At 37.4% G+C, this 15,037-nt stretch overlaps 4 protein-coding genes across 5 annotated transcripts; 3 read left to right on the top strand and 1 right to left on the bottom strand.

The window, feature by feature from the left end:
* Positions 1-262: 262 nt before the first annotated feature.
* On the bottom strand, positions 263-5,617 carry LOC148089633 (adipose-secreted signaling protein-like). 2 transcript variants are annotated; one of them, XM_087808779.1, is made up of 6 exons: positions 5,363-5,617; positions 4,862-4,928; positions 4,600-4,739; positions 3,896-4,049; positions 3,479-3,604; positions 263-3,117 (listed from the first exon to the last, which is right to left on the bottom strand). In XM_087808779.1, exons 2-6 carry the CDS (start codon positions 4,878-4,880, stop codon positions 3,017-3,019), a joined length of 540 nt encoding a protein of 179 aa, XP_087664905.1. In that variant the 5' UTR covers positions 4,881-4,928; positions 5,363-5,617; the 3' UTR covers positions 263-3,016. The 2 variants fall into 2 exon arrangements, with proteins under 2 accessions (XP_087664905.1, XP_087664897.1); XM_087808771.1 differs by having other exon boundaries at positions 5,385-5,617.
* A 3,324-nt stretch (positions 5,618-8,941) lies between these two features.
* Positions 8,942-9,325, top strand: LOC148089632 (histone H2A-like). The gene has a single exon (XM_087808828.1). It carries the CDS (start codon positions 8,942-8,944, stop codon positions 9,323-9,325), a length of 384 nt encoding a protein of 127 aa, XP_087664954.1.
* Positions 9,326-11,977: 2,652 nt separating this feature from the next.
* LOC148089631 (histone H2B-like) lies at positions 11,978-12,393 on the top strand. Its single transcript, XM_087808852.1, has one exon. The coding sequence runs from the start codon at positions 11,983-11,985 to the stop codon at positions 12,355-12,357; it is 375 nt and encodes a 124-aa protein (XP_087664978.1). The 5' UTR covers positions 11,978-11,982; the 3' UTR covers positions 12,358-12,393.
* An 881-nt stretch (positions 12,394-13,274) lies between these two features.
* On the top strand, positions 13,275-13,586 carry LOC148089630 (histone H4). Its single transcript, XM_087787559.1, has one exon. The coding sequence runs from the start codon at positions 13,275-13,277 to the stop codon at positions 13,584-13,586; it is 312 nt and encodes a 103-aa protein (XP_087643685.1).
* The last annotated feature ends 1,451 nt before the right edge of the window (positions 13,587-15,037 follow it).

Here is a 15,037-nt window from a genome sequence, read left to right as displayed (position 1 = left end):
TAGTTGACCTTAATCGTATTTATTACCAAAAGTTGTAGTTGAAACAATTTTTTCCCAAACTGAAATTAGACTAGAGGTTTTATCCGTCAGTCTTTCATCAACTCAGCAGGAATGTTGATGTCCGGAGTCACTAAGGTCACTAAGGTTAACTAGACAGATAGATAAAACTAGAGTCCCAAGGTAAAATGGATCCAATAAGAATATCGCTTAAGCTGATCAAGTCTTCTTATCTGCACAAAGAATATTTTTTCAGAGCAAATGTTTTTGGACAGCTTTATTACACAAGTGACTCATGCTACATATGCGGAAGTAACAGTTAAATCTACATGGATATAATAATGTTGATGTTTGAAGTGGTTAGCTTAGTAGTTAAGAGTAGACAATCTTTGGCCTAGTATTTATGATCAGTGTCTGGAAACTTAAAGTAAAGTAATGCATTACTTTATTAAGTAGTGTGAGGCATTAGTCTCAGTAACATGCATTACATTTCATTTTAGTGAGTAGTTTTCTTATACAAATTTGCCAAGTAAGAGTAGTTTTTAACTAGACACTGGAGCGGCTCGTCCTCAAATGTCTTAGACCACAGGTTCAGCACGCAAAAGACATCCTCAAGTTTGCCTGCTGACCCGCGGTTGGTGTGTGAGATTCCATCCTTTATCTCCTGCATCGGACCTACTCCCACCTTTCTAAAGGAACCGGCTCAGTGAGGATCCTGCTCCTGGTTTTCTCTAGTGCCTTCAACACCATCCAGCTTACTCTGCTCCAGGACAAAGTGACACAGATGCATATGGACCCCAGCCTGGTCTCCTGAATCTTGGACTACCTAACTGATAGACTACAGTCTGTCAGGCTGAAGGACATCCGCCGACACTGATGTCTGCGGTACAGGAGAACCTCAGGGGAGAGTACTGGCCCCTCTCCTCTTTGAAATCTACACTTCAGAATGATGACACTGCATGTTGGATGCATCAGGGACAACAGCGAGGACGAGTACAGGAGTCTAATACATGATTGTACTGAACACCTCAAATACCAAGAAGCAGGTCTTGGACTGTGGAAAGTTCAAGGACCAACCCACCTCCGGTGTCCATCAGAGGAGACGAGGTGGAGATAGTTGAGAAAGTTCAGAGTAGACTGTACTTTCTGAGGAGGCTTCGATCATTTAACATCTGCAAGAAGCTCCTCTGCATGTTCTGCCAGTCTGTGGTGGCCAGTGTCCTGTTCTATGCTGTGGTGTGTTGGGGTGGGAATGTGTCCAAGAGGAGTGTCAACAGGTTGGACAGGTTGATCAGGAGGTCTGGCTCTGTGGTTGGCATGAAGGACTCACAGTTGCAGAGAGGAGACCTACAAACTACTGTCCATCATGGATGATGAGTCATCCCCTGAACTGTGTGCATGTGTGTGTTTGTGTGTGTGTGTGTGTAGTGGGGGATTCTACATTCAAATGTCATGAAATTGTATAATTTGATTATTATATTATTATTTAAATATCACAATCTTCCATTTTCAATTATTTAAACCCTATTTATTGACAATCTTAATTTGTTTTAAATAGTCAACAGATATGGCAAAATGAATGAATGATGAAAAGATTACACAAACATGCAAATAAAACATTTCAGAGAATGTGAGTCGATGCTGAACTGACAGATAGACCTGCATTATCTTGCTTATGATTGGTTAATATTGCATGGTGGCTTCTGTGATGGATAGAATATATATATATATATATATATATGAGAAATATCAAGTGTGGCATGTGGTGTGAGAATGAGAGTCAAGTTGTGTAACTGTCACACTCAAAGCCTGAGACTTGGCAGCCCTTTTTTCAAGTCTGCCAGTAAACCAAAAGCACTTTATGTCCACTTTTGTCTAATTAAAATATGTGATATAATCTTTGTCTGATCTGTAATTTTACTTTTCTTCTGAAGCTAAGAACCAATCTTTTATTTATTTTTTATTTATTTCCCATGCTCATCCTGCCTACTCAGATTCACACCTTTCCTCTTATTCCAGTCAGCATTAAGGTTTGAAATAAAACAATAATAATAGGCTGTTACTCACATACTTACAGTATCTCTTCCACAATATTATTGTTCTGTGAGCCACGGATGCACCATTTTATTGCTAGTGAAAGTAAAACACTAAAAACAATATATTTTAAATTTACAATTTACTCACAATTTGAAGACAGTAATACTGCGAGGTAACATGTTACTTTAATATAAGAATAATGAGTCATTTTCAAGTAACTTCCCCAATCAGCCAGGTTGTGAACAGACAATTGGAAAGTGATTTGTGAAATGTGGAAAGAAGTTCTGTGTGTACCCCTGGCACTCAAATGTGTGAGCAATAACATGTGACTAATTTAATGATTGCCTTTCTTGGATTTGTATAGATGTAGATGCTACTGTTGAAGACCTGTTACTTAAGGTTGTTTACAATTGTACTGTATGGCTTATGTTTAAGACTTACATTTAAGGCCTGAAAACACATTATTGTATGAAGTTGTTTCTTATTGGTTTTGGTTTGTGGAGAAATCCTTTCAGGCTGTTGCTCCTAAGCTTTAGAACGATCTTCCTCTCTTCCTGCGTTTGATCGAGTTTACTGACTCCTTTAAGAAGCATCTTTAGACCTTTTTATTTGTGCAGGCTTTTCCTTAATTTTCTTGGGGCTGTTGTGTATGTCTCTAAGTTGTCTTGGCCTTTTAAAGTATGTATTTTAACTGTGAATTGTTTTTGATTGTTTAAGCGCTTTACAAATAATAATTAGGTACTTTCTTACTACTATGTTGGAAACGTCGTATCGCCTTTGACCCACATACTCCTGCAGATGTTTTAGTTGATAAAATTATTTAAAAATTCTTATATTATCTGTAACCATCAGCTAACTTGGCATTGCTTTAATGTATCTCACTTGTAGCAGAGATGTTATGGCTTTAAGAACTACTTAGCACAAACTGCAACACAAGTAGTCTACTCATTAAGGATTAAATAAATAGCTGAGCTGTGTTCCATCACATCTTCTTGCGATCACTGCCTCTTCTAGTGTGGTGGCCTTTTTGAATGCCGGAACACTTCACCCCGTCCAGGAGCACCGGAGTTCCATGATGAGGATCTAAAGGCCCAAAAAAGGATTGGAGAAATGGGAAACAAAAGGTGGATCAAACCAGTGTTTGTTTTTGAACTCTTGTACCCATTAAACTGGTCTTTTTTTATTTTATTTTTTATTATATTTTCGTCATTTTCTACTCACCCTTGTTGAATAAGGGTTGGGAGTAATTTGTTATTGACAAAAATGTATGTCCATTTAAATGACGCAACTGCAGCTCAGTTGCATCTTCGTCCAAAATAAAACACTTAAAGTCTGTATATTTTAAGTTTAAATTTTAAACTTGTATAATTTTGGAACAATATTTATGTTGAGACTTCAATACAAAACTCATTGAGAAAATCAAGAGAAATTTTGAAATACTTACCAATGACTTTGGCATGGAACTTGACCTTCAGACGAGTTTCTTTCCTTCCTCCGGTTCCCAGTGCGATCTCCTCCTGTAGCACCCCCTCCTGGTGAGTCTTGTACTCGCATGTTACTTTGAGACCACCTAAAGAGAGAGAGAGAGCAAATATAAATAAATAATTAGATGTCACAGTAGGCTTCCTCTACCCTTTCAGGTAAATACATCTGTGAAGATCTTTTACAAGAGTGTTTGATACTACAGAATGGTCTTTCTAAGGAAGAAAATCCAGGGAGCAACTTGTGTGGTTCTTCATTCATCCATCATCCATACTGCTCTAATCTATGTTTCTTCCTTACAAACCTAATGATTTATCAAAAAGCGAGCATTAACCTAAGTGTCCGCACACTACTGTCACCACAAAGTAAGGCAGCTCACCCTCCAGTGTTCTGTTGATTCGACGAACCTTGAGGTTGGCAGGCTTTCTAGAAGGTGAAGAAGTAGGAAGACAAGTGAGCTCTTTTCCTTGAGCCGGAGTATCTGGGAGGGTGAAGATGATCTCGTAGCAGTGGTGGCTTCTCAGGAAGCCAGCCTGTCAGGAGACGAACCAACATGTCACGATCAGTAACAGGCTTTCGGAGAACAATGTTTCAGGGATGCATCATTCCTTACTGAACACCAATGTATTATAGCAGACATGATCACCTCTAGAATGTTCTGCTGGCACACCAAGACCTTACCCAACAGAGATACCACATTCTTAGTTGGTGGCAGAATCTAGAATTGACCAGATTAAGTCGGGGAAGTGTCGTACACTTCATCTTTGCACTAGCTTTTCCAGACATTGTGGCTTCATTTATTGTACTGCAAAAAGTCTCTAGAGCTAGATGTGCACATTCTCGAACCAAACTTTGAACCGGTATGGAATCCCTAAATGGATGGCTGAGGTATCCTTAAGAAAGCTTTCACCACGTTTTGCATTTACGTTTATGTTAGCATTGTATCTACCCTTCCATTAACCTTACAAAAGTAGAGGAGGATCAATGATGGGATGAAAAATATTATGGGTTCCGAATGTCTTTGCTTTTAGTCTGACAATCCTTTCTTCACTTAATGTTAAACCTGTATGCTAATGGACCTACCTTCACCAGGTAACTACCATCTTTCTCCATGACAGCAATGAGTGAAGAGGTGTCTGACTCATTGTCTTGATGAGTTGGAGAATCAGGAAAGACTTCGTCGTTGTCATCGAAACGCACACCACTGCCTTTTGAAGTGGAGTCTGGTGATGCAAGGCACATGTTTCACACACTTTTAAAGTACTTTTGGTTCCTGAGTGGGACTGCTTTGATTTCTAGTTAAATTAGGTTGATTAAATATTTAAAATGAGGTTTTATAACTCACCCTTTCTGCCTGTGGCCATTGCAGCAAAGTTACAAACCTGAGGTGATACTAGGGCGTCAAGAACATTCTGTGAAAGCCACCGAACAAGTTAGTAAATTCATTCAAACAATCAGTACAAAGTTATTACAGGTTAAACTTTACTGTCTACTACTACTCCCCCAACACAAATAAGAATATGTTCCCTGTGCTAAACCCTCATTGCACATGATAACACATGCATAGTAGTATGTATTGGATGTAACACACAGTTACACACCCATACATGTCAACACTATGTATTACAAAAACACAGTGTAACAAACATGGAGTAACACAGTAAAGCGAACAACAATGTAAAATGCACACACATGTGTATAGAAGCACACACTGACACAGTCAAATACACAACATACAGTATAAATCTAGTCTCTACAACACACTCACGCAGACACACACAGTTTAAGACAGAATGCTACACACAGAGACGCAGTGACGTCACTAACACAGTTCATTTTCATGTACCTGATCGGGCAGAAACACGTACCTCTCGTCGACTGTCAACGCATCATCTCCTCATCCGCGGAACATTCGTGTCCTCCAGAAGGTGACGTCAGAAGTCGAAAGGCACGTGTCTCGGTCACGTCCAAGGCGCGGCACCATGAACGCGCGCGTTCATGACGTCAAACGGATGAAACGAAGATAAAAACGAATTAAAAACAAATCAATTTTTTTTTTTTGTTACCTCGCGTTTGCATGTTTGGTCCAGAGTCAGTGGCCTTGTTGTGATGGCTTCAGGTCACCAGGAAGAGACTCGAGGATGGAGGATGGAGAGCTAAAAATAGAGTTTACATTTTTTATTAATGCGTCACAACATGTCTTCCTCACCAACGATGCTTCATCTGGTTACCAAGCTGCTGGATGTCAAACAGAGAGAAACGAGGGAGGCTGGAGATGTTCGCATATAAAGCAAGATACATTAAATATAATGTATAAGATCTGGAGAAGAGAGGGTTATTTTGAAGACAAAGTAAGATAAAATGTGTGTTATTTGTCAGTTTATCTTGATTGTGGAATTCAATGGTTTACTACGTCTAGAATAAATTAGTGGATAAGATGGAAAAATATATATATATATTTCTCTCTCTCTCGCAACATTAGACCTGGGACCAGTGGCGTCTGGTGAAAAATATTTTGGCTCTTTTCCAGTACATTTCCCTGAATATAATCTCAGTAATAAACTTAGACACTGTTAATTACATTTGGAAATTCACACGTTGACAGCGAATGATGAATAGTTCACTTTATTATGCTTCTTGTTCAGATACAAATTGTAACTGATCTTACACAGTGGCCAGGAGAGATACTGTGGACTTTACCTCCCACTAGTGGTTAAATTTTAAATAAAAAAATGGTGATGGTGTCCACCAACGCCACCTTAGTAGTTACACCTAAAAAATATATATTTTTATTAGCAACACACATCCACGTAGGTCCACGCAGCAAATAAATACAGGTCTACCGTGTACCAAGAAAATATAAATGTATCTTTATTCAATTATCAAACAGTGAGAAAAACAGAGAGTTAGGGACGGCACAAGTAGGCTACAATTAATCATAACTGACATAGACAAAATAAAGTAAGCATTGCACACAAGGGAACTCAACTCAAAACACACAGTAACTATAATGAGAAAATGAAAAACAAGAACATAGTAAACTAAAAAAACAAACACACACTGACGTGACACAAATAACAACAACACGCACTGCTTTAACCGAAAACCAACTAAGCTGTGTAAAACTACAGTTGGTGTATAACTCAATCTAACAGAACGACCGGAAATAATTAACCAATGAAACAACAAGAATGAATTCGCACAACAGGAATGAACTCAACAAAGCAACCAAATAAGAGGTGAGCTGAATAACTATAAATGAAACTAGGAGGAAACCTAAACCATTGAACTAGCAGCACACAGAGGCCTGGTAATAAAACCCTGGAAAAAGAACCGAATCGTTTGAATCGGAAAATAAACAACTCCGACATCTCCTTAAGGACACGGTTCCTGGTCTTTCGAGTCAGGTTAAATGATTTACTGATACAGCTCTGCATTGGCAAGCACCTGGTTGCGTCTTGTTAAGTGACAGTCATTTAAGTGAATCACTTACAATCTTTGTTGTTGTGCAACGAATAACAAGAGGAAGACCTCAACCTCCATGGACATAATCTTTAATCTCAAGAGATGGGCAGAAAACTACTTGATTAAAGGCCTTTTTAAGAGTCAATGTGGTGCACACAAGTACAAAATCATCCAATGTACTAATTCACTTACACCAGTTTTTCAGGCAAAGCATAATTTATGTTGCATGAGTAGAAATGGAACATTGCAAATGTGATCACACTTGTCATAGATGTCACAAAAACGCCAGTATGAAGTCCAATCTTTAATCCTTTTAAAAGTGTTTGTTAAAAGTGACTGTTCACTTCGTGAATTGCTGGGATCTATTTTTCCTTAATCAACTATAGTCTTATTTCAACTGTATAGTGTCTTGAGATAACTTTGTTATGATAAGACACTTTAAATAAAATCGAATTGAATTGAATTGCTACAAACATCATCTTTAAACCGTAATCTCGTTTGACGAGATTTCAGACAGGAGAGAACTTAAGTAAGTAACTTCAAAACGGAGCAACGTCATGATGAATGAACTACGGCATTTTGAAGACTTCAACATTTACAACATGTGAATGAGTCACGAGAGTTGGGTTTTCACATTAGGTGCCCTTTAAATATCACATTGACCTTTGTTTTTAAAACACTTCTCATATGTTCATTCCAAAGGCTGTATTTAGGACATCAAATGTGTGGTAAATTAATCAAAAAATGAAAAAAGAGTGTTTGTATTAAAAAAACCAACTGTTTATAAGCATATTTTTATAGTTATTGATACTTGATGTAAGGACGACATCAATTTTTGAGGGGGAGTTTTGTGGTGCATCAAAAATATAGTTTAAGTAAGCTGCTGTAGGAATTCATTTAAAATATAATAGTAGGAAGTTGTAAAAAGGTAAATTAATAGTATGAAGAAATGGTAACAGACATTTAAGTTTTACATCCTATCTGTGTGTTTATTTCGCTTTCCCCTTTTGCAGAGTCATAACAGTAGCCAAGAGTCCCAAGAAGGTGGCGGCGAAGAAGAAGCCAGCGCTCAAGAAATCTCCCGCCAAGAAGGTCGTTAAACCCAAGGTCAAGAAAGCAGCTCCTAAGAAGAAGTAGACGCTCAAGTCTCTGCTGACATTAAAGGCTCTTTTCAGAGCCACTCAACTCCTCTACAGAGCACCTGTCACTCAACTCCTCTACAGAGCAACTGTGACTCAACTCCTCTACAGAGCAACTGTCACTCAACTCCTCTGCAGAGCAACTGTCACTCAACTCCTCTGCAGAGCAACTGTCACTCAACTCCTCTACAGAGCACCTGTCACTCAACTCCTCTGCAGAGCAACTGAAGATCCCTTCAACATGTCACAAATATTTGCACATTAATATGATTAAAAAATGTGTTTGTTGAGATACAGTAGATAGTTTGGTCAATGTTAAAATCAGAAGATTCATTTATATCTAGTGGTAAAATAAACATGACATAAGTGTAACTAAAAGCTATTAAAAATATATTTTTTTAAATAAATAAATAATGTGCATAAACTGCCACAACATCAAGTTAAATATTACATGACATTTTTTTAAAGAATATTTTGATCTGTTTTAATGGCTTGATAAATCGTCCTCATCTTCCTCTTATGAAACACAAAACTTTTACATTTCGTGAAACTTCACCACTAAACATGTTGTGATTGACATTTTAGGCATATCTTCGGATTGATCAGTTTATACACGTGTGTGATCAATAAAAACATACAAACGATCAGTTACGGCTCATGTGTGACCACGCCCCTCTTAGCGACCCCTCCACAAACTCAGCCTTTCATTGGAGGAAAGGTTTAAGAGCGAGAGAGATAGAACCGCCTTCTTCTCACGGATATATAAAGAGAATGTCCGCCTTTAACAAGCAGATATCGAACTTTCTTCGTCAGTATCAACCATGAGCGGCAGAGGCAAAACCGGAGGCAAGTCCCGCGCTAAGGCCAAGTCCCGTTCTTCCAGAGCTGGACTCCAGTTCCCAGTCGGTCGTGTCCACAGACTGCTGAGGAAGGGAAACTACGCTCAGCGTGTCGGCGCTGGTGCTCCCGTCTACCTGGCAGCTGTGCTGGAGTATCTGACCGCTGAGATCCTGGAGTTGGCTGGAAACGCCGCCCGCGACAACAAGAAGACCAGAATCATCCCGCGTCACCTGCAGCTGGCTGTCCGCAACGACGAGGAGCTCAACAAGCTGCTCGGAGGAGTGACCATCGCTCAGGGTGGAGTGTTGCCCAACATCCAGGCAGTCCTGCTGCCCAAGAAGACCGAGAAGGCGGCCAAGAAATAAATGGAACAACGTCCTTGAAACTCAACGGTTCTTTTCAGAGCCACACACGTCAACTATAGAGTCAGTCGTTTAATTCAATATTACCATTATTATTACCATAAAAACATTATAAACTTTATATGAAAAAAGGGTTCAGCTTCAAGTTAACCTGAGCTGAATTAACCTATTTTTTTCAATTCAATTTAGAACCCATAAAGTGAATTTATTTATAGTTACCAGGAAAATCAAAATGGCAGAAAATTAAACTTTTTTCATTGGAAGGTGTTAATTTAAATCTATTTCACCACAAGGATATTCAATTTTTATTTTTACCATTTATTCTGTTTACTTTAGGTCTGACTCAACTTTCATTGTTAACATTTTATATTTTAATCTTTAATTCAACAAACAATTAAATTGTTTTCAGTTAAATATTTATTTACAAGAAAAAAAAACGTGTCAAGTTATTGTAAATATAATTGAATTTTATGTGTTAGGGATTCGACAGCAGTGTGTTGTGACATTTTGTTGACAAAAAATGCAGCATTTATTCTTGTTTTTTTCTTGTTTATATTTATAATCTGTTTATTCTTCAAGTGTGATCATAATATTTTGCTATATGAGACAGAGTCATTGAATGAATTTAAAGTTCTGTGATATAAATTGAACTTTATAATATTTAAATAATGAATTACTTCAAAGTAAATCAATTTTGTTGTGAAATTGACCAGGAATGACTCGATGTCCTATTATAAATGTCTAAACACTTTTTAAACCATCTTTTGAAGCATTTTTTGTTTAAGTTGAGTTAATGTATTCAACTATGGAGCTAATTTTCATCTCACTAATATTTGTAAGTGTACTGAGGATAATGTAGTAAAACTACAGTTGGTGTATAACTCAATCTAACAGAACGACCGGAAATGATTAACCAATGAATGAACTCAACAAAGCAACCAAATAAGAGGTGAGCTGAATAACTATAAATGAAACTAGGAGGAAACCTAAACCATTGAACTAGCAGCATACAGAGGCCTGGTAATAAAACCCTGGAAAAAGAACCGAATCGTTTGAATCGGAAAATAAACAACTCCGACATCTCCTTAAGGACACGGTTCCTGGTCTTTCGAGTCAGGTTAAATGATTTACTGATACAGCTCTGCATTGGCAAGCACCTGGTTGTGTCTTGTCAAGTGACAGTCATTTAAGTGAATCACTTACAATCTTTGCTGTTGTGCAACGAATAACAAGAGGAAGACCGCGACCTCCATGGACATAATCTTTGATCTCAAGATGGGCAGAAAACTACTTGATTAAAGGCACACAAGTACAAAATCATCCAATGTATTAATTCACTTACACCAGTTTTTCAGGCAAAGCATAATTTATGTTGCATGAGTAGAAATGGAACATTGCAAATGTGATCACACTTGTCATAGATGTCACAAAAACGCCAGTATGAAGTCCAATCTTTAATCCTTTTAAAAGTGTTTGTTAAAAGTGACTGTTCACTTGGTGAATTGCTGGGATCTATTTTTCCTTAATCAACTATAGTCTTATTTTAACTGTAAAGTGTCTTGAGATAACTTTGTTATGATAGGACACTTTAAATAAAATTGAATTGAATTGCTACAAACATCATCTTTAAACCGTAATCTCGTTTGTCGAGATTTCAGACGAGAGAGAACTTTATTAAGTAATAACTTCAAAACTGAGCAACGTCATGATGAATGAACTACGGCATTTTGAAGACTTCAACATTTACAAGATGTGAATGAGTCACAAGAGTTGGGTTTTCACATTAGGTGCCCTTTAAATATCACATTGACCTTCGTTTTTAAAACACTTCTCATATGTTCATTCCAAAGGCTGTATTTAGGACATCAAATGTGTGGTAAATTAATCAAAAAATGAAAAAAGAGTGTTGTTTGTATTAAAAAAGCAACCCGTTTATAAGCATATTTTTATAGTTATTGATACTTGATGTAAGGACGACATCAATTTTTGAGGGGGAGTGTGTGGTGTATCAAAAATATAGGATAATCTGCAAATATTTAATGGTTGCACGTGTGTTGTGATATCCACATTAAACAGGTGCAGTTATGCTGAGACAAAATAGCAAAATCAAGGGACTTACAACTTAAGAAGAGACGTCCAAGGATGAACATCCTGAGGGATCAATAAAGTTCTACCTAACCTATCTTCAACACACACTTCATTAGTATCCAGACCTAACTGAGGCAGCCAACCAGACTGAAGAACCAATAAAAAGAAAGTCTTCAAGGAATATAAAGTCACCCAAGAGACTAATTGAACAAATGTAAACGTTATATTTGTTGATTATAAAGTTATAATGTTTAGATTAATAACTCAACAAAGAATACTTATTTAAGGGTGACATTTTAATGATAATATATATATATTTTTAATGGAAGTACTGCAAGTCATTTTAAGTTACTTATTTGGATCTAATATTGTTTATGTAAAATAAGTTATTGTAAAAAGGAAATTCACCTTTAAGACATAAAATGAACTCAAACAATTGAGAAGCAAATCAGCCCGCCACTTTTTGAAACAGCCAATCAGAATAAGGCAACGACTCACTGGCCAGAGCAGCAGCACGACTATAAGAATGTCCGCAGAGCCGCAGTCACTCATCCGGATCGACCCTCGTCATCATGCCTGAACCAGCCAAGCCTGCGCCCAAGAAGGGCTCCAAGAAAGCCGTGACCAAGACCGCCGTCAAAGGAGGCAAAAAGAGGAGGAAGTCCAGGAAGGAGAGTTACGCCATCTACGTGTACAAGGTGCTCAAGCAGGTCCACCCCGACACCGGCATCTCCTCCAAGGCCATGGGCATCATGAACTCGTTCGTCAACGACATCTTTGAGCGCATCGCCGGAGAAGCTTCTCGCTTGGCTCACTACAACAAGCGCTCCACCATCTCTTCCCGGGAGATCCAGACCGCTGTGCGTCTGCTGCTGCCCGGTGAGCTGGCCAAGCACGCCGTGTCTGAAGGCACCAAAGCCGTCACCAAGTACACCAGCTCCAAGTAAACCTCCTGCAACCCAACGGCTCTTTTCAGAGCCACTCACTGCATCTCATGAGCCCCGTCTGTGTCCAAATATTACTCAACCATGTGATCGTGTTCATGATAATTAATAATATACACATTTTACCAGATTAATGTGTCGTTTTGGACGACATTAAGTTAACTTCAAATTAAATATTTGATCCGCAAACGTCAAGTCCTCGTCCGTTATGTCCCAAATTAAATCAATGATCACGGCCAGTTTCAAGGTCGTATTTATGCATCTCCTGAAATGACACTTATTTTAACTTGTTTAACAAAAAAACGTTTCTCTCTGAAGCTCTGAGCGTGTGACAAAGTGCAATATGAATATAATTTAATAGTTACTTACCTACACTTTACTCTCAACAAACAAAATTAGATATAAGTTCAACTAAGTTCTCATTTTTGATAACACGTAGTAGCAGAGACATTTATTTGAAAATCTTTATTTATGCCTCAACAACCAAACCATTTATTTTGGTTCATTATTTATTAAGGTTTCAATTAAAACAAGATACATGATGGTCGTTCATAATAGGTTAATATCTAATGTAATTTTTAAACGGATTATAACAGCACGTATAGTAAATGAACTGTTATTTTTACGTTCATGAGGTTAATTTTCTTATAGACGTATAATCTATTATTTATATGAATGTGAATTAAATGATTTTACTTCTACTAATAAATGTGAGCCTTAAGTTGATAAATAATGTAAAACATCTTAAAAACGGTCATTGTTACGGTTGAGCTGATGTCTGAAACAAGTGACGTCATTACTTTTTTTGCTCATTTATTTAAACCACTCCCCCTGTTGTCGATAACGTCCGCCCAGTTGATATAAATAAAGCGGCTTCACTGACGTTGATCATTCAAACTTTGAACACTCGAACGACTAGGATGTCTGGACGAGGCAAGGGCGGCAAAGGACTGGGAAAAGGAGGCGCCAAGCGTCATCGCAAGGTTCTCCGCGACAACATCCAGGGAATCACCAAACCCGCGATCCGCCGTCTGGCTCGCCGCGGTGGAGTGAAGCGTATCTCCGGCCTGATCTACGAGGAGACTCGTGGTGTGTTGAAGGTGTTCCTGGAGAATGTCATCCGTGACGCCGTCACCTACACCGAGCACGCTAAGAGGAAGACCGTGACCGCCATGGATGTGGTCTACGCTCTGAAGAGACAAGGTCGCACTCTGTACGGCTTTGGAGGTTAAACATCAGCGACAACCTAATGACACAAAGGCTCTTTTAAGAGCCACTCACTCCCTGTAAAGAGATCAATCCATCTTTCCTCGTTTCTATCGATCTCATTCCATTGTGTGATTGAATGAACAAACACTAAAATGATTTACCAGTTTTATACAACGTTCATATAATATAATTTTCAGATCAATGATTCTGGGAATATTGGTTTGTTGAGCTTCACAATCAGTCTGATAAATAGACCCATCACGTGATCATTTTATTTATTCAAACAGACCACAACAAAATTATTTTTCCACAACTTCATTCAGAAAATTGCTCTCAATTTGAAATGATACATATACATTACTATCTTGAACCATATTCAATCATTACGGTTTAATTACATTAACTGGTTAATTAACGACACAAAAAACACATTTCAACTTAACCTTGAACAGGGAGTTGATTAAAACTAAAACTAATCAGATCTAACTAACTTGACCCAAACCTTTATTTAAAATGTATCAAAAAACGATCACTAAAAACCAGTAACTAAAGTTATTCAGAACTCCCACAAGAATAAAATACAGCCTTTTTGTTGTTTGTATATTTATATGTTCACATTCCGTCCACCACAATGTCATTGAATTATTTATAAAATCTTAAATCTTTTTTTTTTACGATGACAAACTTACTTTCTTACAATTACAAAACTTTGACAAAAAAAATGTAGAAAGTGTAGTATTTGAACCTTTTAGAAGTGGTCACTTGTTTTTTGTTTGATATAATAGTGTAAATATATCTGTCTTATTGGTGATATTTTTTTCCACTAATAAATGAGTTAATATGTAGAGTTTTGTGTATCTGTTCCAATGTTTTTGTTTTTTTAAATCATTTTCCACAATTTCATTAAGAAAAAAATACATTCTGTTCTCGGTTTGAATTAATACAAATACATGCGATATTATGAACGTAATTCACAAATATCACAAGTTGATTGAAATAAAACTAAATGGATCCAAGTGTCAAGTACATGGTTGTAACATGAACCTTTATTTAAAATGAACAATAACTAACACACAAACAATTGTGCAAGAATACAAGATACAGTTTCTTTGATATATCAGTGCATTCACATTATATGTATTTTAATTACTTATATTTTTCAAACGTGGTTTTACTATGACTAACTTAGTTTCTTACAATTACAAAGCTTTGACAAAAAAAATGTAGAAATTACAGTCTTTGAACTTTTTAAGAGCTTAATGTCTTCTGTTTTTTATATTCTTGTGTATATCCAATATATTGGGCTTGATTGAGTGTTTTGACTAATGTAAATATGTACAGTTGTTTATATTTGTTTCTATGTTGTATTTACTGTATATATTCCTCCAATCAGTAGCGACGTTATGTTCCTGTAGGGGGCAGGCGTGCACAAGTGACCAATCAGGCGAGGGAGAAGGACAAGGCGTCTCAGTGA

Source organism: Callionymus lyra, chromosome 1 (genome assembly GCF_982586985.1).
Source record: "Callionymus lyra chromosome 1, fCalLyr1.hap1.1, whole genome shotgun sequence".
Lineage (NCBI taxonomy): Eukaryota > Metazoa > Chordata > Actinopteri > Syngnathiformes > Callionymidae > Callionymus > Callionymus lyra.
This window is presented reverse-complemented; position numbering and strand designations above follow the sequence as displayed.